The 22,511-nt window shown below is 41.0% G+C and overlaps 2 protein-coding genes across 4 annotated transcripts in view; both read left to right on the top strand.

Annotated features, from left to right (window-relative positions):
- The window catches only part of LOC310634265 (aquaporin-5-like), a 381,927-nt gene that overhangs the window by 327,724 nt on the left and 31,692 nt on the right, over positions 1–22,511 (top strand). The window lies entirely within an intron of this gene.
- The window catches only part of BIN2 (bridging integrator 2), a 36,641-nt gene continuing 16,984 nt past the window's right edge, over positions 2,855–22,511 (top strand). The window contains exons 1-7 of one of the 3 annotated variants that reach the window (XM_083352450.1): positions 2,856–3,254; positions 12,615–12,695; positions 13,559–13,613; positions 14,970–15,064; positions 15,511–15,606; positions 17,488–17,595; positions 19,490–19,575. In XM_083352450.1, coding sequence (XP_083208576.1) covers positions 3,177–3,254; positions 12,615–12,695; positions 13,559–13,613; positions 14,970–15,064; positions 15,511–15,606; positions 17,488–17,595; positions 19,490–19,575 — 599 coding nt within the window. In that variant the 5' untranslated portion in view covers positions 2,856–3,176. Of the gene's footprint in view, positions 3,255–10,741; positions 10,817–12,614; positions 12,696–13,558; positions 13,614–14,969; positions 15,065–15,510; positions 15,607–17,487; positions 17,596–19,489; positions 19,576–22,511 lie in introns of those variants that run through there. The other 2 variants (XM_083352452.1, XM_083352451.1) reach the window with 2 other exon arrangements.

The raw sequence follows: 22,511 nt of genomic DNA, 5'->3' as shown, positions 1-22,511 counted from the left end.
CGGCTTGGAGCCACATGCCACAGGGATTCCCCTCCCCACAGCCGCCGTGGGGATTCCCCTCCCCGCAGTTGCCACGCCGCGGCCTGTTCTGAGCCCCCACCCGGAGCTGCTCCGAACCCCGACCCAGAGCTGTGTTCCTCGTGGCAGTGGTCTCCGGCGCCAAACAGCCTCTTTCCAACCACATCAAAAAAAAATTGTAACAAACATTGGAATTCTTGTCATCTCTTATTTGACCACGTCTAGCTTTCCTTGATTCATGGATCTTACATTCCAGGTTCCTATGGAGAAAAAATCTTTACAGCATCGGACTTTCCTTTCACCACCAGACATATCCACAGCTGAGCGTCCTTTCGGCTTTGGCCCAGTCGCTTCATTCTTTCTGGCACTACTAGTACTAGCCCTCTGCTCTTCCCCAGTAGCATATTGGACGCCTTCCGACCTGAGGGGTTCATCTTCCAGCATCATATCATTTTGCCTTTTGGTACTGTCCATAGGGTTTTCATGGCAAAGATACTGGAGTGGGTTGCCATTTCCTTCTCCAGTGGATCACGTTTTGTCAGAATACACATATACACATATATATACACACACACACACACAACCTCTAGGCTCCCAGGTCTGTGCTGTAAACATCTGGAGGGCAACAAAGTGATACAGAAAACTCTTACTTGTCTGAATTTTTCCTGCACAATCTGATAGCTGATATGTTGCTACCTGTTGTAATGACAAAGCAAAGCATGTTATATCTTTTGCTTCTGTAAGTATAGCAGCTGAAGAGGTTCTGTTAGAACAGAATAATTACTAGATATTTTAAGATTTATCTAGCATTGATATTCTAAGGCTACTAGATATCCAAAAAAAAAAACACCCAAAAGCCAATCATCACTTAATGTTAGTGTTTGCAATAAGGATGATTTAGAGATGGAAAGCAGTGACCTCGTGTGGTAAGGTGAGCTGGGACAGTAGCTCTCTATATTAATTGATTGTTCCCCAAAGAGGAAGTCCTGTGTAAAATATAAAACCCCATCATTTGCAGAACAATCTAAAACAATATTGAAACTCCGTCATCTTTAGAATAGGCTAGAAAATGAATCTCACCTCTGACATTTTCCATTTATACACTTCCCTCTATAGATCACACAGTAAGAATTGTGCATGCTTCAAAAATAATTTAAAGAGAAGTGTTTAGGGCTTTTTGCAAGTGCACCATTTCTATGCAATTCATTCAGACAGCCACACTTTTGCAGGCTTCCAAGTGAGGTGGGAAAAACAAATGGTGCTGTGGTTTTAAGAATTCCATTCGCCAAAGTTAATTCAACTCTATAATCAAATCCTCCCCACACACACACTTTAAATCTGGCTTTGACCAAAGCTTTCCCCTCCGTCCTGTGCAAATTTGCTTGAATGAATAGTAGAGAGAAGCTGTGCTTGCAAAAGATCTAAAGCTTTCTTTCCAATTATTTTCAAGACATACAGAGTCCTATTGTGAGTCAAAATATTGAAGAAAGTAGCCCACTAACGACCAAAACTGTAGGACTCTATAGGATTAGCAAGATGGAAATACTTTTTTTTTAAAAAAAATCAACAAATAATGGCACTATTTTTTAAAGAAAGACATCACGATTAATTTTCATGCTGCACAAGTAAGAGTGGCAAGCAACGAGATATCTAAACAAAAGATGGGAAATTACAAAAATCTGTTCAGGAAGATTTGTAAGATCTGTGATCGCTCTTACACAAACAAATGGGGACGAACTGACTTTGATTTAAGTCCATTCTTAGAAGGAATAAAATACATTAAATAAGAAATCAAAACCTAGCATGAGTTTAGCTGTAATTACTGAAGAAGAGATCAGTTGCCAGAGAGCATTAACCCTTGCCTGTCTTATAGCCAACTGTGACTACAGTTGATTATATCCATGGAGTCGATGGCTTCACATCCGAGGATTATCATAAAAATAAAAAATTCTAGGCCATTCTAGAAGATGAGGATATGTGCTATTTAAATAGCCAGGCAGCACAACATACAACAACAGATAAGGCCAGTGGTGGGATTCAGCCAGTTCACACTCCTTCGGCAGAACTGGTAGCCAATTTTTTGTTGCCCAGGCCCAGAATGGACTTCCAGAAGTGGCATCGACACAGAGAACCAGTTGCTCACATGCAGTATTTGAATCCCACCACTGGATAAGGCCCAAGATGAGACAACAGTCATTGTTATGTATTGGGCTTAATTGTAACACCATGTGGTAAGCTGGAGCTAGCTAACAGCTCCCAGCAACTCAGACACCCCATCTCCAGGGCTGCTATTGGCTGCCCCTAGGTGGCAATGGTTTGCTTTAACCCTAATGGTTGCCGCCTAAGGGCCAGGCTATAAATTGCTGCAGGCTGCAGTTCAGTTCCTCAGTTCAGATCCTGCAAGCAAATAAACATGTTCATTGCTGAACTCACTCGCCTCGTCTTCATTCCTGTGCAATGAACTCACCACACAACAGTCATCATTTAGTTTTTTATAATGATGTTATGAAATCCATGAATTTGTTTGCACGTGGGTTCAATATACCTAATTGCACCTTTTGTTTTCTATTTACCTAGTGTTGGGTATTGACCTTAATTAGGATTTTTCTGGCCTGACACGTACAAGAACTGTTGTGTAGATGGATCTTTGCAGGTAATAAGCAAGATGGAAGGTTCCAAACAGAAACATGCTTTATTGAAGTCAAGCAGAACAAAACTGAAACAGTGGCTGCTGCGCAGCTACTTATATGGTTGGCCACTAGGCAGCGGCCAATAGGTTTACTTTAAAGGAACCCATTCCCGCCCCAAATCAACCAGTGATCTTCTTGGAGACAACAAGTATGGCTTAGTCAGTGACCGTTACACAGACACACCATTGAGCAAACTTTAAGCAGCATTCAAACAGACACGTGAATCAGTACAAGTAAAAATCCCAATACATTACAAGAACAACTTTCCAACTTACATTATATGTGAGGGAAACTTCGCTTGCCCAGAACCCAGCAGAGGAAGCAAATAGGTCTCAAACCAATGGAGAGGCAGAGCCCAGCCTAGTGATCACTAACACGTCTTAACTTCCTTCCTTAAAGAAAAAAAAAACAAAAACCACAAATAAAGCTGATGCTGAAAACAGAAGTTGCACACAGCAAGTCACAGCCATGGCAGAAGGCAAGACAGGAGGTGCCGGCCTGTTTGCTAAGCGGGTTCAAAAGCAGTTCAGTCGAGCCCAAGAAAAGGTATTTATCTTGAAACGTTCTTTCACTTTTATAGTTTTATTATGATCTGAAAATGATATGGGTACAGCCCTTGTCTTTTTTAGTTCTCCTAAACTGTCCCACCAAAATGAGAGGATAGATAAAGTTGAAAAGGAAGTTGGGCTGTTGTTCGTTTCTGCTTTCTGGACATTTTTCATATTGTTCTGAATATTTTTTTCATATCCTGGATCAAGCTGGTATACATACTGTAGTATACTCCAATTTTACCCCAGCAATAACTTTGTAAATCTTATAGGCTGGGTCAAAAACATTCAATAAAAGTCCAGGGTTGAATGAGAAATTGAGGGAAATGGATTTTGTCCACCCGCCTCACCCTAATTCAAGAGCCTAATTGTCACAACTTATCAGCTATCCCTGAGCCACCCCAAATCAGTTGCTCTCTTTCTTTTGAGAACATCCCAGTTAAAGAATGGATTTTTCTCCTATATATCTGAAACAGACAATCTAAACCAGAGGTCCCCAACCTTTTGGGCACCAGGAACCGGTTCTGTGGAGAAAGATTTTTCCGTGGACCGGAGAGGGCGTGGTTTTGTGTGTTCCCTACATTCCACGGATGGGGCTTTGCTTGTTTGTGCGGCCTGGTTGCTGGCCTGCCGTGGCCTGGTACCGGTCCACGGATTGGGGGTTGGGGACCCCTGGTCTAAACCACCTCTGTAGTTATGACGGTACAATGCCTGGCCAGGGGAGGGAGGATAATGTTAATATACTAATTAATCCAAAGAAGGATTAGCACAGTTATACTACAGAGTTAAACTAGACAAATCACTACGACCTTGACTGAGCCCAACCTTTACATTGCTAAGCGAGACAGTTGTTAAGTGAGTTTTGCCCCATTTCCCAAGCTTTCTTGCCACAGTTGCTAAGTGAATCATTGCAGTTGTTATGTTAATAACACGGTTGTTAAATGAATTTGGTTTCCCCCATTGACTTTGCTTGTCAGAAGGTCACAAAAAGGTGATCACACTGCAACTTGTAGTAAACAGATGCCAGTGGGCAAGCGTCCGCATTTGATCATATGACCGTGGGGATGGTGCAGTGGTTGTAGGTGTGAAAAATAGTCATAATCACTTTTTTCCAGTGCTGTTGTAACCTGGAATGGTCACTGGTTATAAATCAAGCTCTACCTGTATTCCCCATTCCAGGGATTCAGCAAATGTCATTCTGTCAAGCAGAATAGTGATCTTTTCTTGGAAACTCTTCGTCCAAAGCAGGCTAAACGTTCACATGAACAGGCCCTCTCCCCTGGCAGTCATTCTAGGGTGAAGGTGAGAATCTTGAAAGAAGAAAAGAAAGACAGCTAACATAAACACCTGCTATTTTGCAGGCAACAGCTGGGGATTCACACATATCCCCACAATAAAGTCAGTTTGCCCACAGTTCAATGTGGCAGGTGCATTTTGAAAATAATTGCATCTTGTAAGAAAGAAGAGGTGTTACGTTGTTGAAGAGATTTTTGTCTGAAATGTTTAGAAATATCATGCATATATTTCTATGACACGGGTAGCATGTCTGCAGTGGCGTAGCGTGGGTTGTCAGCACCCGGGGCAATTTGCGCCCCCTAACCCGGTGACGTCATGGCACCGCCGAAAAGACGCGCCCCGCAGCGGCGTAGACTTTCCAAGAAGAGTCGCGCGCATGCGGGATGCTTCCGGGTCCCTCTCGAGGGCGGCTGGGCGGGGCTCCAACCTGCAAGAGCCGCTGCATTCAAGCTCGCACGTGAGCCCCGCTAAATAAAGCCACGCATGCGCACGAAGCTAGGCCAGCCGGCCGGCGGGTCCGTCTTCACTCGGCCAAGCCTGCCGGGGCGCCTGCGGGGCACTTGCGGTTGGCCTGAGCCTGGGCGGAGAGTTGGGCGCTTCTATTTATTTTATTCAGTTTATGTGGCCGCCCATCTCACCTGCCGGACTCGTTTCGCTTTGCAAGAAAGAGCAGCTCGAGAGCGGAGCCAAGCCAACTCTGTGCAGCCCTTGGGGCTCCCTGAGCAGCTCAGTGCGAGCGCCCCCCCAGATGTTGCGCCCGGTGCGGCCGGCCCCCCCTGCACCCCCCACGCTACGCCACTGCATGTCTGTGCTATCCTGACTGGATGCCTTTTAGGAGCAGCATACGAATGGCGTTATTATCCAAATCACTTGCAATGAGGCAGTTAAACAGAGGATATGGTATCCAGATTGGAAGCCTAGACCACTTCTGTAATTTGTAGCTCTTTTCCTCTACAAGCTCATAGCATTTTGCAAGAGTCTTGTCCAGTGGTGGGATTCAAATATGTGAACAACCCGTTCTCTGTGTGGATGCCGCTTCCGGAAGTCCATTCTGGGCCTGGGCGACAAAAAATTAGCTACCGGTTCTGCCGAAGTGGTGCGAACCGGCTGAATCCCACCACTGGTCTTGTGTCTCTTTTCACCTTATCCTTACCATAAAGTCCAGCTGAGGCAGGTTGGGTGGAAAAGCAGGGACTATCCAGTCTCACGGGATTTCTATTGCCTGACTGTCAAATCAAACGTCAGTCTTCCTGGTCATAGTCCCACCCAGGTTTTGCCACTCCCTGCTTCTGAGGAAGCAAAATTTTGCTCACCAAGCTTACGCCTTTTCATAAAATTAGCTAGTTGGAAAAGATGCTAACAGACTCTTACTGATTTCTAGCCCAGGACCTTAGCCTCTACACTTATACTGGCTCTCAGGGTTAATATTTCCTCCAAACCTATTCCTTTCTTCTAAATCATCTTAAAGTTTCTCTTACTTGCAAGAGAATTGGCACTGGGATTGATTTCCCACTATGCCCACAGTCCACAAACCCTCCAGCATCACACAGCACACCCTGAATGGCCTTGCCCCTCCAGAACGGTAAAGAAAAAGAAGCTGAACCATCTGATGGTACAATGACTGGGAGGGGGTTATATTCAGTCAAACATAATTGAACAAAAATGAGTAAATGCTGATCAGGAAGAAGCTCCTAAACCTGATAAGCTACATCTTTTCACATTCCCTGATGGCAGAACCTGGTTATGTGGGGTCTCAAAGCCCACTTTCTACAATGCTTTCCCCACGCGCAAACATTAGAAGCGTAAACTCGTAGAAGTAAAGCAGGCAGGGATGCTAAAGTTCATTTAGCCCAGTCCCGTGCTTGGTTCAGGATCTACTAAAGCACCTCCCATCATCCAACCATGGTGGGTGAAAACCTCTAGGGATGAACTCACTGCTTCATCTAGCAACCCGTTCCACTGGCTGCTAATTAGTACTGTACAGTCAGGAAGGTGCCCTGATTCTAGCCTGGATATCTTTCTTTGCAGTTTGATCACACTTTTTTAATTATTTTTTATTACATTTATATCCCGCCCTTCTCCGAAGACTCAGGGCGAAGACTCAGGGTGGAAGGTACATCTTCTGTGTAATCACCTTTGGGACAGCCATGAACTGGATGGCTGAGAATCTCCGCAGACATTCTGTGTAATCAATGTCATCAACCTGAAATTCAGTTTGATAGCCCTATTCTCTATTCTTGGATTCTTTACCTATATTCCCTTTTTGCCACTAGTTTGTATCCAGCCTTGAAATACTATCTTTTCTTTCATTTGAAATATCTCGACAGCTTCGTTCTTGAGGATGTATGCATATACACATATGAGTTTTAGGCAGATTCTAATAGGTAATATATCTGTTGGGGTCATCCCCATGTAATTTATGTAATAAACTTTTTACTAAATTTACAGCAGGTATCTATAACCCAAAACAAAAAAAGCATCACCCATGCACAAGATGGAATGGATCATCAGGGGTTTTTGGGGGGTGGGTGGGTGCCAAGCTTCACAGAAAATAGAGTATTCCAAAAAGAATTAATTGTGCTCAGGATCAGTGCATATTGGTTGATGGGGATAGGGAGGCGAGGCAGAATGGAAAACTGAGAAATGATGTGACATTTTCAACTGACTGGCTGACACTTTAGGAGAGAACACTTTCTTTCTGCAGTATTTAGTCAGCAGTCTAACTTGTACAATGCTTTAAGGTAAAGGAATGTGTTGTGAAATTTCACAGAAATTCAACCTTAAAGGCCTGACAGACTCTAAGATTATGTAATCTAGGCTGCAATAGTATATCCACCCACTAGATGGCAGCAAAGAGGTACAGAATATCCTCACAGCAAAAGTCTATAGCAGGGGTAGGCAACCTTGGCTCTTTTATGACTCATGGACTTCAATTCCCAGAATTCCTGGTCTATAGAATGAAGTCTTCACTTGGGCATCAGAAGAATAGCAAAAGTGAATCCTTAGCCATCCTCTCCAGAGACGGGGAGTTGTAGAAATGCCTCAAGGAGACTGAAACCATTCCTGACTCTGATACTGAAGATGGGGTCATCCCCAAGTAGTTTACCGGATGAACTTTTATTTAATTTACTAAATTTACCTACTGCCTAACTTCCAGTGACTCAAGGACTTGTGAATTAGTTTGTATTTTTATCTGATTTTTAAATATCCCTTTCATCTTATAAGCTGCTTTGTTATTGGAATGAGAACATGTTAATGGAATGAGCTTGTGTTGTTGTTGACACTGGGGTGGATTGTTACAGGGAACATGTTTGGGTGGTTCATCCATTGCTCTTCCTAACAGCCTGCTTGCCACATTTCTGTATTCTACTACAATGGATGTACCCAGACACCATAATCAATTGTTGGGAATAGCTGAGAAGAGCCTCACTCTGAGGATAATTGCTATATATAACCCAAACAGGGAAGGACAGCTTCATTAGCACAATAAAGATTCCCTCCCTTGAGACTGGATTTGGAAGACATGCTAGCTTAGTTCATCACGAATTACTCCATTATGCAAACTGAATATTGCTCAGATCTAGTTCAGTACAGCGACACATGATAGGTGATTCTGACACTATAGCTGGCAGCTCTTTATACACACCATGTTTTATTGCTTTGCCTTAATGGAACTGGTAGCCCTAAGCTCTGCAAAATATTTTGAACTACAGTTCCCACAGTCCTTTGCTATGGGCCTTGATGATGGAGAGAAACTGAAACCCAAGAAGTCTGTGGTCACCAGTTTAATCACCCATTGTTGGCCAGGCTAACATCATGAAACCTCCATCATGTTCAGAAACAATATACTATTGAAAACCAGATGCTCAGGACAATGAACAGAGGAAGCCACATTTTTCTGAGCTTTGCTTTTGAGCACTTGGCTGCTGTAGAGCTTTCATTTAAGGGCTACAAAAATTCAGATAACTACTAACAGCAGGTCTCCTGCTGTTAACAATTGGCTGCCTGGGTTTGTCCAGATATGGTAATTATGCATACCAAAAATGTTCTACCGAATAGATCTTCATTGGTCTGCTGAGCGCGAGGCCAAATTCAGAAGGCACCCTACGCATCAAACATGTTTTCATAATTAACGCTTGGATTGACTTTAATCTCCTCCAGAACATTCTGCTGGTCCTGATAGGCAATGAAGGAAGTCCTTTTATAGTAGTCAAATGCATTTTTGCTGTTTTTCTGTGCAAGTGTATTAATAGTATCGGATGGCAATGGGAGAGAAGGAAACCACAAGAAGAATGTTCCAGAATGCAGGGTGTGTCATCAACTCAGAGTGTGGGCCCTGCTCGAGATCAAGCTTTCCTCCCCCCCTCCTACCTCATTACTACTATTCTATCCAAGCCCTCATTAGACGCAAGCAAGAAAATGATACTTGCACACATAGGATGCTGTAGAAATGTCCTATTTGGCAAGGAGCATCCATCTCTACCTCTCACCTTATTAACTTGCAAGACAGAAAAATGATTAGTACCATCAAACATTGCAGTCTTTTAATTAGAGGAGTGGGGGTGGAATTTGTTTGCAAAAAAATACAGGTAGTCCTCTACCACAACTGAGTCTAGAATTCCTGTTCTAAGCAAGAAAGTTCTTAAGTGACCTCCCCCCCCCCCATTTTACAACCTTTCTTGCCACGGTTGTTAAGCAAATCGCTGCAGTTGTTAAGTTAGTCACACCATTGTTAAACGAACCTGGCTTCCGCATTGACCTGGGTGGTCAGAAGGAGACTAAAAGGTGATCACATGACTCCGGGACTCTGTAGCCATTAATAAATATGAACCAGTTGCCAAGTGTCTGAATTTGGATCACATGACCATGGGGATGCTGCAGTGGTTGTAAGTGTGTAAAACGGTCATAAGTCACTTTTCTCAGTGTTGTTGTAACTTTGCACGATCACTAAATGAACTGTTATAAGTCGAGAACTACCTGTACGTGGTGGGACGTGGTAGTGAGATGGAATCCCAGGAGGAAGGGGGGGGTGCATTCCAGAGGAGTAAGAGGCAACTCAGCCCAGAGGACATGTGTGAGAGAAAGAGGGCAAAGACAGCCCCTCCCTAATAGTTCACAGATATATTATAGAGGCAAAGACAATACAGTTCTCAGTTTGGCAAGATTTTGACTATATGTGAAATAATTTTTAGAAAAAACAAACTCAGCTTGAAAGAATCTCCAAGTGCCGTTTTTGTTTTTGGCAAGACAAATTAGCTCTCTTTGTCTGGTGTGCTGTCCAAGTTCTAAAACAGCGGCTCCCAACCTTTTCTATACCCCGCACCCCTGAAATGCTTCTGATATATTCTTGCACCCCTTTTTGTTGTTAGTTGCGAAGTTGTGTCTGACCCATCGCGACCCCTTGGACAACATTCCTCCAGGCTTTCCTGTCCTCTACTTCTGGAGTCCATTTAAGCTCACGCCTACTGCTTCAGTGACTCCATCCAGCCACCTCATTCTCTGTCGTCCCCTTCTTCTATTGCCCTCAACCTTTCCCAGCATGAGGCTCTTCTCCAGTGAGTCCTTCCTTCTCATTAGGTGTCCAAAGTATTTGAGTTTCAACTTCAGGATCTGGCCTTCTAAAGAGCAGTCAGGGTTGATCTCCACCCCTTACCAAAGTTCAAAATAATGGCAACGCATTATGCATATACACTATAATTTTGAAAACCCAAGTTTTCACACACCTTGGAGTATCGTCTCTCACCCCTGGGGTGTGACCACCCCTGGTTGGGAACTGCTGTTCTAAGATAAGATAACCTTTAATGTCATTGTTTTTTACTGTGGGCACACTGGCACACATTAAAAATGAGATTCTGTTGCCTGCTCTCAAAAGTGTACACGTACATAACACACATACTAACATGCTATATACAACATATGTATATACCTACACCCTTACATATAAGTAACATATAACTATTAATCACTGTCCATCTTGAATACATAGTGAAAAGAGGAAGCTTTAGAGTTCACAAGGTTAATACTGTATGGAACAAAACTGTGACTGAATCTGGATGTTCTGCTTTGGATACCACGGAGCCTCCTCCCAGAAGGCAACAAGGAAAACAGGTTGTGAAGTGGATGAGTAGCATCCCAGACAGTCATGCGGACCCTGCTCAAGCAACACTTATGTGTCCTGGATGGAAGGGAGTGAACTGCCAATAATCTTTTCTGCCATCCTCACCACTCTCTGCACCGCTTTCTCTGTGCATTATCAGTGCAAACGTGAGCTATATTTGCATCTAACAGTGCCTGTGTTGAAATAGGTCACAAATACAGTTTCTTATTTGTATATTTAAAATGAAATGTTGAGCATGGCATGATACAGCATATGTCATAGGGTATTTTCTTCTATGTGACTATGTCATGGACAGCAGGCCAAAACTTCTTGGAGTGGGGCACATAAAACTATTAAGCCATTAAACGATAATGATGTTCTGCAAAATGCGAGCTCTGACTGCAGAGAATTATTGTTTCTCCACTGGATGGAGCCAACCTTGTTTTGGAGAACAGAGTCCTATCACTGTGAAATGTCTCATGAAGTTCACTCGCTGAATTCTTTTCTTCTTGTGCAACAAGAAATGGGAACTAGAAACCACTTTCAACATTACCTCTAAATGCTAGTTGCTCTGGGAGGGCACTGAACCAGTTCTCCTGATGTATTTCAGTTTGTCAGTCACGACAGTTCTATCAAAGGACCATTTTTATCTCAGACATTAAAAAAAGAATGTGGCCTGAAGAAGTCCATCAAGGCAGAACAGTAAAACATCAAGGAGGATATAGAGATTTGCTTTATTCTTCTGTTTCAGAGAGGTCCATGCTGACTGGCAATCATTTAATACAGAGAGATGCTTGTACTTTCTTATTCATATGTCAAGATAGTATCTATTTTAAGATTATCAGATCTGGGCTGCAAAAATCCACATGACTAAAAGATAGCCATGAAAAGGTACAGAAATTCTTTGTACTGTCATCTAGTGGTTATCTGCTAACACTCTCCTTTTATGTAAACAAGAGTTGCGCTTTCAGTACATTAAAAAAAAAGCTGGGATTTTTATTATTGCTAGATGATAATATCCCAGTGAAATATACCTGGGATTACAGTCTTTGGATTTTATAGGTCTATCCATATATTTAATATCAAGGATCAATTCATTGTGCTAATTTTTATTTTGGTTAGTAATCTGAATACAGTAGAAGGAAAGTTGCATAGAGAAACCAAGAGAAGGCAGGTCTATGCCTACTCATTCTGTGCCCCTTATCTTATCCTCCATGTGGTACAAATATCTAAAAAAGGAAGGGTGCTGAAGTCATGTAGGCTATTCATGGGAACCGACAGATGGGCCCTGTGTGGTTAGCAAGCTGCATTGCACATCTGTAATGGAGGACTTTGTTTTGCATGGAAAATAAAAGCATGCAAAAGAGTAGAGCTACCAGATTTGGGCTACAAATGATTTCTAGATGGTGACAAAGATGGTAGCTTCTATATCTCTCTGCTGCTCTCTCCTGGTCAGCTGGAGATTTTCAGCTCAAATTTAACACTGTTAAGAAAGAGACCATTTGGAGGACCTATATAGCAGCGTTTCCCAACCTTAGGAACTTGAAGATGCGTGGACTTCAACTCCCAGAATTCCCCAGCCAGGAATTCTGGGAGTTGAAGTCCACGCATCTTCAAGTTCCTAAGGTTGGGAAACGCTGCTATATAGGGTTCCTACTGGGTTTCAAGTTACTGGAGAGTCCATGTATGTTTCTCTCCCTGAATTTTTATATAGACACTTGTGGGATAGCAGGCACTACTCCACCCTTTCTCATGGAAAGACTAATGATTGGGGGATTTTTGCTAGAAGCAGAACTTGATAAACCCATTTTTTTCAGTGCAGTGGCACTCATGGAAACAGGCGCACACTCACTCCATAGACGCACCCCTCTAAAATAAGGCTTTGTTCTACTCCCTGGATAAGTGAAGGACAAGAATGTACAGTAACTGTTGCAGTTCTCCTTTCTTTCCCTGTCTCTTCTGTAGGTTCTGCAGAAACTGGGGAAAACCGTGGAAACAAAAGATGAACAATTCGAACAAAGTGCCTATAATTTCCAGCAGCAGCAGGTTGTATGATGGAATTGTGGGAGCAACTTGTTTTCTGGAAATTTGGGGATGGTGGAAAGGTGACATGTACTGCACAAGCCTAGGTCAGATATATGTAGCATTTCTGGCATGCCAGAATATGAAATACCTCTTTACCAGGTTTTGTTTAAGACTCTCAAACTGTTTTTTTTTTAATAGAAGCTCAACCTGACTAGGCTGCTATGAAAAATACTGATGATGCTATGTCTATAAATATGGGGGATGCTAAGTTTATGGTAATACAGTAAAACATATTTGGCATAATAAAAGAGCCTTGGTGGAGCAGTGGGCTAATGCCTCCTTAAGTAACACCAGCTGCCTGCAATTAGTGCAGGTTCGCGTCCCACCAGGCTCAAGGTTGACTCAGCCTTCCATCCTTCCGAGGTAGGTAAAATGAGGACCCAGATTGTTGGGGGCAATAAGCTGACTTTGTAATAATGCCGTTTGGGGGGGTGTGTGAAAGCCCTAATAAGCAGGCATATACATAGAATGAAGGCTACTGCTAAGCTTGTAAGCCGCCCTGAGTCTTCGGAGAAGGGCGGGATATAAATGGAATTAAAATAAATAAAATAAATAAAATAATCTTCTTCTCTGCAGGTTCCTGCATTGTAAAAACACTGGGGGTGGGGGGAAGAGTTCTATAAAAACCTCTAATGTGACCTTTCCCAAATTTGGCAGCCTCCTATATAGCCTTCAATTCCCTGAATTTTCAACATTGGCCATGTTGAATGGGTAATTCTGGGAGTTGAAATTTATGGACTTGGGAATGACCAAGGTATTCTGATAGGGATGACATGCAGAAATATACTAACTAGAAGTACAATTTCCCTTTCTTTTTCCCCCAGATTGAAGGGCAAAAACTCTACAAAGAACTGAAGGCTTTCCTCATTGCTGTGAAAGGTAGAGAAAACCCAAATTTTAGAATGGCACATTTTCTAAGCTAAGTCAGCAGGCATGGGATCTTAGGTGAAGACTCCTCTGTTATTTGATGAGACACTGTTTAAAGAAAACGGATAGAAGCTTGTCTTTTATCTCCAAACGCTTGTTAAGGCCATTAAAAATCCCATCCTTTCATCAGGGAGCTTCTTGGCAGCATATATGTCTCTTTGACCCTTAATTCTTATACAAAACCCCTGTGAAGAAACAGCCAAGGAAGTTTCATTACAGAAAAGGAATCTAATATGATTCCATAAGGCCTGCCACTAACGAGGATGAGAGAACCCCTTTAATTCCAATTTGTGTACATTTATCTGCCAATTTGTTCTCTTCACAGATAGTATGGTGAAGTTTAGGAAGTTAGGGAGCTGTACTTGTTGCCCCAGAACGCAGTTTTCACATTTTTTTTTAAAAAAATTAATATATATTTTATTGATTTTTTAAAAAAAAACTAACAACCTAGTGCTTAGTTAACAGCCTGTTGTCTGGGTTCACATTTCAAAACAATCAGTAATAGTTAATTTCTATCATATGGTACTCTACATAACAGCTCTCCTTGATTTTCTCTTTTTCCCATATTGTTGTCTTTTGCAAACATTAGGTTAATACACTGCTTAGAATTTTAGTAACAAAGAGGTTAAATATAAACAATTTTCTAACATTTATCCAATTAGTAATAACATCAGTATAGAACTTCTTTTATAGTTAGTCCTCTTGGTTGCGTTATATGTCCTGTTTTCAACATTCTCATTTAGACTTTTTCTCCACAAAATTGAAATAATTTTATATTTTAAGATTTTCTCCAAGTTGATTTACGGTTAAATACCTAAGCTGTTTCCCTCACAATGATCCTCCCAACAATTACATATCTCATATCATTAAAAAAAATACAATACTACTCATAATAAGAAAGAAAAAAAGAGAAAAACATCTCTCACAAACATCACCAAAGAGTTGAGGTTCCAGCAACTTGATTTTAAACCAGGCTCTTTAACAAGTAAAGATTTCTACTCATTTTCCCACTTCATATATCATGTTATACCATAAGAAAGCTTCTCTTTAATAATAATAATAATAATAATAATAATAATAATAATAATAATAATAATAATAATAGTGTGTTGTATGAATCCAAACAGTTTAGTTTGTAAACTATTCTTTGTGGTTTAGCATAGTGTGTGAACCTATTCAGTTGTGGTTATTTGGCAACTTTGGTTAAAATATGGCTTAGTGTAATATGCAAGTACAGCCATTTATCAGGAGAACGTGCTGACCTAGATTAATAGTGACTTTTGCTATCAGTTATTTTGACTTTCCTAGGAATGCATGAAAGTTCCAAGAAAGTGTCTGAAACATTGCAAGAAATTTACAATGATGAATGGAATGGATATGAAGAATTGAAGGCCATCGTTCAGGTAATTATGATATATTCCAGGTATCAAGGCTGTGACTTTTTAAAGTGAAACATTAGACTTATATCTAATTCCCAGCTGTAGCTATTACAAGAAACCAGTTCTCAGAACTTGGACCTCCATCCTTAATTTTCCAGTATTCTAGAGTATCCTTGAAAATATGTAGGGTATATATCCCACATTTCAGTTTTAAATGACACTAACCATTCTTTTCTCTTCCTTTTGAATACTGTTTGTTCTGCTGCTCAATAAAAAGCCCAATAGAACAAAAGGGTCTAAAGGAGGAAACTAAACCAATTCCTCTTGTTTATTCGCAGTCTCTGTATAAAAGATTTGTACTTTTATTTTTAGAGTGACCCTGTAAACTTCTAGGTCTTCCTGGGAGAAGAGAATAACTGCAGAGGGGTTATTTCAACTGCATTTTGAAAAGTGTCTCCCTTTTCTTACAGAGCAATGATCTTCTGTGGGAAGATTATGAGGAAAAACTGGCAGACCAAGCAATCAGGACCATGGACAACTACTTGAGTCAGTTCAATGAAATTAAAGTATGTATTGTACTGTACTTCTGCATTTGTGTGTGCGATACGGTATCCACTGTCTAGAACAGGGCACAGGAATTCTGGGAGTTGAAGTCCACAAGTCATAAAAGAGCCAAGGTTGCCTACCCCTGGTCTAGAACAAAATACAATGCCCAAGAAGTTTAGTTTTTTCTGTTAAAATATTTATAGGTGTTTTTTTTCAAAGAATTCATTTAGGCATTATCTTCATCTAACTTCTTTTGGGGGGAAATGTCACCAATCTCACAAGAGGGACCAGCTCATTCCTGAATCTTGCCTTTTCTTTTCTTTTCTTTTCTTTTTTAATGCATGCAATGTGTGTTCAGACACTGTTCTTTTTTCCCCCACATGTACATGCACATCCACACACTTCTTTTTCTTTTATTAAAAAAGTACTTTTGAAAAGATATGGCAAAGTTTCTCCCCATACTGACAGTATATGTCCTATATATCCTGTTAAGTATTTACGGTCTCTTTATTTCTTAATTTCTGTGGCAGTCCTTATTTCTAAAGAGCTTAGAAATCAGCAGGTCAAGAACTGGAGAAATACATCAGGAAAGTGCCAGACTAGGTATTCTTTCTGTTCTTTTTGGGAATAGAATAGAATAGAATAGAATAGAATAGAATAGAATAGAATAGGGAATGGAAGAATAGAATAGAATAGAATAGAATAGAATAGAATAGAATAGAATAGAATAGAATAGAATAGAATAGAATAGAATAGAATAGAATAGAATAGAATGGAATGGAATGGAATGGAATGGAATGGAATGGAATGGAATGGAATGGAATGGAATGGAATAGAATAAGGAATGGAAGAATAGAATAGAATAGAATAGAATAGAATAGAATAGAATAGAATAGAATAGAATAGAATAGAATAGAATAGAATAGAATAGAATAGAATAGAATAGAGCTGGAAGGGACCTTGGAGGTCTTCTAGTCCAGCCCCCCCTTCCCCCGCCCCGCTCAAGCAGGAGGACCTATACCATCTCAGACAAGTGACTGTCTCTAGCCTCTTCTCAAAAATCTCCAGTGATGGAGCACCCACAATGTCTGGAGGCAAGCTGTTCCACTAAGCATAAAGGTCTTTGATATCAATGGGAGAAGAGGAATCTTAATCCTGATACCTCTAATTTATGCTCAAAACCTTGGCCACCAGTGACATCAATATTTATAAAAGCACATTCTAAACAATCATTTAATTGCCTTATATAAATTGTACAATATCTTACCATATTAATTTTTATGTCAACAATTTTTAAAATTTTACCTGTAGATGATTTTATAGCTTGTCTTACTCTAGCCTTTCTGTACTGTATAGGCTATATTGATATTCAGTGAGTTAACTCTCATTTCGTTTCACTGGTCAGCGACTGAAATAAAATGACTATAAAAATAGGTAAAATGCTTACATTTTTGCTATGTCAAGACACCAGCATCACAAATCCTGAATTATAACACCCAGCATTCTGGAATCCAATGATGACATGAGTTGCAAGGAGAAATCTATCAGGGAATGTAGAAGCTCAGACTGAATAGGCAAAATAAAAAGAGAGAAAGCTTAGAGTTTTGGTTTTTAATGGGATTTGTAATACTGAAGACACAGCCAAAAAACGTTCTCTCCCAAATTTTATCCCAGACACTGAATAAACTTTCTGCAGGGATTCTCTAGATAATCTTACAAGGCCTTGTGAAAAGAAATCCTTAACAATACTTTGCTCTTCTCCTAAACACTGAATGGTGCCTTGAAGATTGATTGCTTTGCAGACCAGATTCAGAAAGGCTATTCAAATATTCTTTTAAAACAGTACACAAAGAAGACTATTGTCTCTAGATGTACCTTTGATGTGTCCTCTTCCTTTACAGGAGCGAATTGCTAAGAGGGGGCGTAAACTGGTGGATTATGACATCAGCAGGCATCACTTGGAAACCCTTCAGAATGCCAAAAAGAAAGATGAAGTTAAAATTGCTAAGGTACAAATACCCTCCTGAGGAATCCAGTTAGATACAGATCGAAAGGTTTCTATTCAGACATTTCAGCTTCCATCTTTGGCCGCCATCCTTAGGATCAATAAGTTGGAGGAATCTGTTTGGTGGAGGAATTCTTGGTTCTGTCTAAGGCAAAAAGTGTACTATTCACACACACACACACACAAACACACGCACACCAATTCCTCCAGTGGGCGGAGCGAAACATTTTAGACTTTTTTTTTTTGCTTTTGCACTGGAGGTAGTTCATGGAAGGGGTAAGGGGACAAATGGTCTAAAACAATTATTTCACACATGAACTGTCTTCAAAAAGATGTTGGCCTGGTCAATTTGGGGATTTCAGCTGTGGAGGTGGCAGGTATGCATATCTATACTACAAACGTTTACATAAAAGAAAAACTTTGCCAGTTCCAAAAGAGAAGTAAATAGATGATGCCAGAGGAATAGAAAATAAATGTACAGAAAAAAAGGGAACAATCAGCTGTTTTCCTCTACATTTTTAAAAACAAATTCTGCATGCTTTATTGTTTCATTGGTCAGGGATTTATCCCTTCAATTTTCAAAGAGGAAAATCAGGGGCAATTAATTGCTAAAGGAGCAATGTGATAAGCAGAAAGAAAAAGCAGAAAGAAAAAGCTGATCCCGTTTTCCTGTATAGCCTACGGAGAAGAAAAAAACACACCACGTAATCAGCTTGAGGAAATCCAGAAGGCTGTTTCTATTTATTTATTTATTTATTTAGTTATATTTATATACCGCCCTATTCCCTGAGGACTCAGGGCGGTTTACAGGGAATTAAAAATCCAAAATACAAAAATTAAGAACCAAATTAAAAAATATTAAATTAACCCTGTAGTCAGTTAAAAAGAACCCCAAATTAAATTAATTAATTCTAGTGGCAAGCAATGGGGAATAAAGAACCGCTGCCTCTTACTTCTTCTCTAGAACATTTTTTCTCAACCTCAGCAACTTGAAGATGCACGGACTTCAAGCAAGCTGGGGAATTCTGTGAGTTGGTCCGTGCATCTTCAAGTCACTGAGGTTGAGAAACTTGCTCTAAGAGTGATTATTTTTTCCTTCTATTTTGGTAAAGGGAAACCAGGAAGAACTAAGTGCTGAAGGAAAGTTGAGTAGAGATCAATCTTTCTCCAGCTGATCTCTTCCATATGTGTTGCCACGGCTGTGTCCAGAACTCCCAGCTCATGTGTGGGAAGTGAGTTACAGTTCCAGTACATCTGGAAAGCATCAACTTAAGGAAAGACAGTATGAAAAAAAAATAGCAAGGTGGGAGAAAGGCAGCCTGGGAGCTCTACAAATCCCTCTGCTTTTCTGTGCTGCATACGACCTTGCGGAATGTCAACAATCATCGATAGGTTTACGCAAAGTTAACTTTTTGTGTAAAGAGCATAGTACAAAGGGACAACATGAAGCTACAGCCAATCCACATCTTAGAAATGGGTGGGTCTCAAAAGGTCCCTACAAAAGTTACTGTGATGGCTATTTTTTCCCCTTCACAGAAGAGAAAACTTAAAAAGTAGACTGATCATACAACTATTGTTCTATTTATTTGGTTAAATTGAATTTTAATCACCATTTAATGAAATTGTAAAATTAAACGTAGTGGTAGGTTTGTGTGTGTGTGTGTGTGTGTGTGTGTGTGTGTGTGTGTGTGTGTGTGTGTGTGTTGTTTTTTTAACGTGGACCATCCACTTACTTTTCCTGGCTCGGCCTATTTCTTGGAGAACATCCTCCAGTCTGGAAAAAAAAATGTTAGTCATCTCTGCTGAAGACTGTGTAACCAGAATCTGGGACTTTTTATCCTTGACGGCCTTGCCAGTCTGCAGTTTCTGTCCCTCTAATTAATGTTTGGATTCCATAGGCTGAAGAGGAGTTCTATAAAGCCCAGACTGTCTTTGAGGAACTCAATAAAGAACTACGAGAAGAATTGCCAGTCCTTTACAACAGGTAATGCATGCTGAACATCCAGTAGGAGCTGCAGGGGAAGTGTAGTTGATAGCAACAGGCCCCTCACTTTAGGATTAGGTTGAAAACCTACAAGCCTTGACTTTACACAACTTACCTAGATTGCTAAATTCAGACATGGGAGAAGACTACTGGACATTTAACCAGCACAGCAGATACGAGTCTCTGTTACAGACTTGACTGAAACTATATTAAGATACTGACTGCTCTCTCTCTCTCTCAACATGAGAATACAATTCCTGTTGTTTAAACCTATGGCTGCTGCTTCTGTCTTTTATCATGCTCAAATGGCTCTTGGTTCTGTGCTTCATCTTCCTGAAGCCAAGTTATTTTGGGTTTTTGACATAACTGACATCTCTACCCTGAAAACCTTTAGCTCCATCTCCACTATGCCTCCCATAGGAAGAATTAGGGCTGTGATTCAAAGGACAAATATTCCCAGAGACAACCTGAAAAGAATTTCATTCTTCATTCATGTCCGTTTTCAGCCCTGGGAATATATTTATTGACTATACAAGAGGCAGTTGAGAAAGGAAAGATGGAGATGTAAAAACATTTACAGGCAGTCCTCAGCTTATCACCAAAAGTGAGCCCAAAATTTCTGTTGCTAAGCAAGACAGTTTTTAAGTTAGTTTTGCCCCATTTTGTGACCATTCTTGCCACAATTGTTAAGTGAGTCAACTGCAGTTGTTAAGCTAGTAACACGGTTGTTAAGTGAATCTGACTTCCCCATTCACTTTGCTTGTCAGAAGGTCACTAAAGGGGATGACATGACCCCAGGACACTGCAACTGTCATAAATAAGGGCCAGTTGCCAAGTATCTGAATTTTGATCACATGACCATGGAGTTGCTACAACAGTCATAAGTGTGAAAAACAGTCATGTCATTTTTTCAATGCCATTGTAACTTTGAATGGTCACTAAATGAACTGTTGTTAATTGATGACTCCCTCTATAGCATGAGTGTCAAACTTGCAGTGTCATGTGATGTGTTGTGACGTATCAAAACTTTTTTTTTTTTGCTTTGCCGGAGTTGGGGTGGGTGCAGCTTCCGCATGATGCAACTGGCCTGCAGATCAGCAGTTTCACACACTTGCTCTTAGTTGGGAAGTCATGTCCGACCCATCGCGCCCCCATGGACAACGTTCCTCCAGGCCTTCCTGTCCTCTACCATCTTCTGGAGTCCATTTAAGCTCATGCCTACTGCTTCAGTGACTCCATCCATCCACCTCATTCTCTGTCGTCCCCCTCTTCTATTGCCCTCAATCTTTCCCAGCATTGGGCTCTTCTCCAGTGAGTCCTTCCTTCTCATTAGGTGGCCAAAGTATTTGAGTTTCAATTTGCCTTTTGGTACTGTCCATGGGGTTTTCATGGCAAAGATACTGGAGTGGGTTGCCATTTCCTTCTCCAGTGGATCACATTTTGTCAGAACTCTCTGCTGTGACCTGTCCCTCTTGGGTGGCCCTCCATGGCATAGCTCATAGCTTCATTGAGTTATGCAAGCCCCTTTGCTGTGACAAAGCAGTAATCCATAAAGGGGACCCCTGCTCTACAGCGTAAAAAATACCACTTAGTAAAAAGACCAACTCAGGATAGATGGAAGACCTTTTTTCAGAGTCAAGGTGGACCTGAAAACAACAGTCAGCCATCTTTAAAAATGTACAGAATTTGACTCCATGATTCAAATCAGCTCCCCAGCAACTTATTTTAAAAACATTTTATAATGTTTTTAAACACGCAGTCTGATAGGTGCTCATATTATTATCTCCACCAAATTCTCATGTGGAATATATTTAGCTGTAGAATGCAGAAGCTGTTCTAAACTATAAAACAACAGTGAGAGTGGGAAAGAAATACAAGACTTGGGTGCTTCCCAGACGAAATAGCAAAGGTGGCCTTCTAATGGGAATCATAGGAGACCACTCAGTCCACAGTCTTTAGTTGCACCCTTTCTGCCTGACCATCCTGGTTTACTTTTTCAACTTTTTTTCTGGTGGCAGGCTAGCTGTTACTTCTTAACCCTTCAAACAGTCCCGAAGATTAGGGTGAAGGTTCATTTTCCAAGCCTGTGGGTTGGTTTCTGAATGTAACCTCCACATCACAAGACCCATCACAAGACTCACTGATGACGCACACCTGACCCATCACAGACCCTCACTTGACACACCCACACCTAAAGAAGAACACTGACGTCCCCTAAACCAGGGGTAGGCAACCTCGGCTCTTTTATGACTCACGGACTTCAACTCCCAGAATTCCTGAGTCAGCTGACTCAGGAATTCTGGGAGTTGAAGTCCATGAGTCATAAAAGAGCCGAGGTTGCCTACCCCTGCCCTAAACGATGCTGAAGATTTTACCTAGCCTGGTAATGAAACGTTAGGAAACTAACCCACAAGCTTGGAGAACAAACCTTCATCCCTCATCCTACACCCGAGCTATAGATATTCAGCACTATTTCAGTCCAGAAGATTGTTCAAACAGAATAGTGCAAGTGGCAGAATAAAGGCAGAGAATAAGTTGAATTTTTCAGGACTCTGCTATGAAAGCACATTATATAAACTATGCATTTGGTGCTGGGAACGTACTGAGGCCTGGTGGCCATAGGATGGCAGCATAATCGAGGTAAAGTAAGTATTAGTTCTCTGTAAAAAGTGATTTAGATTTAGAAGTAAACTACTAATGGCTTGTAGAAGGAAAAAAAAAGAAGACAACACAAGAAATCCAAATTCTCCCATTGATTCCTCTTTTCTATAACACCCAGTTCCTGAAATGCCTGATGACACCTTATTGGGCATTCTGTTGCTTCTTTCCACCTGCAATCAATACTGGGGCATTCAATAGGTTAAAGTCTCACATTCTGAAAGAAAGTAGGAGGCTTTGGTTCAGGTGATAAAAAGATCAAATTTTCACTCAGACTC

Source organism: Vipera ursinii (genome assembly GCF_947247035.1).
Source record: "Vipera ursinii genome assembly, chromosome: 2".
NCBI classification, from domain to species: domain Eukaryota; kingdom Metazoa; phylum Chordata; class Lepidosauria; order Squamata; family Viperidae; genus Vipera; species Vipera ursinii.
This window is presented reverse-complemented; position numbering and strand designations above follow the sequence as displayed.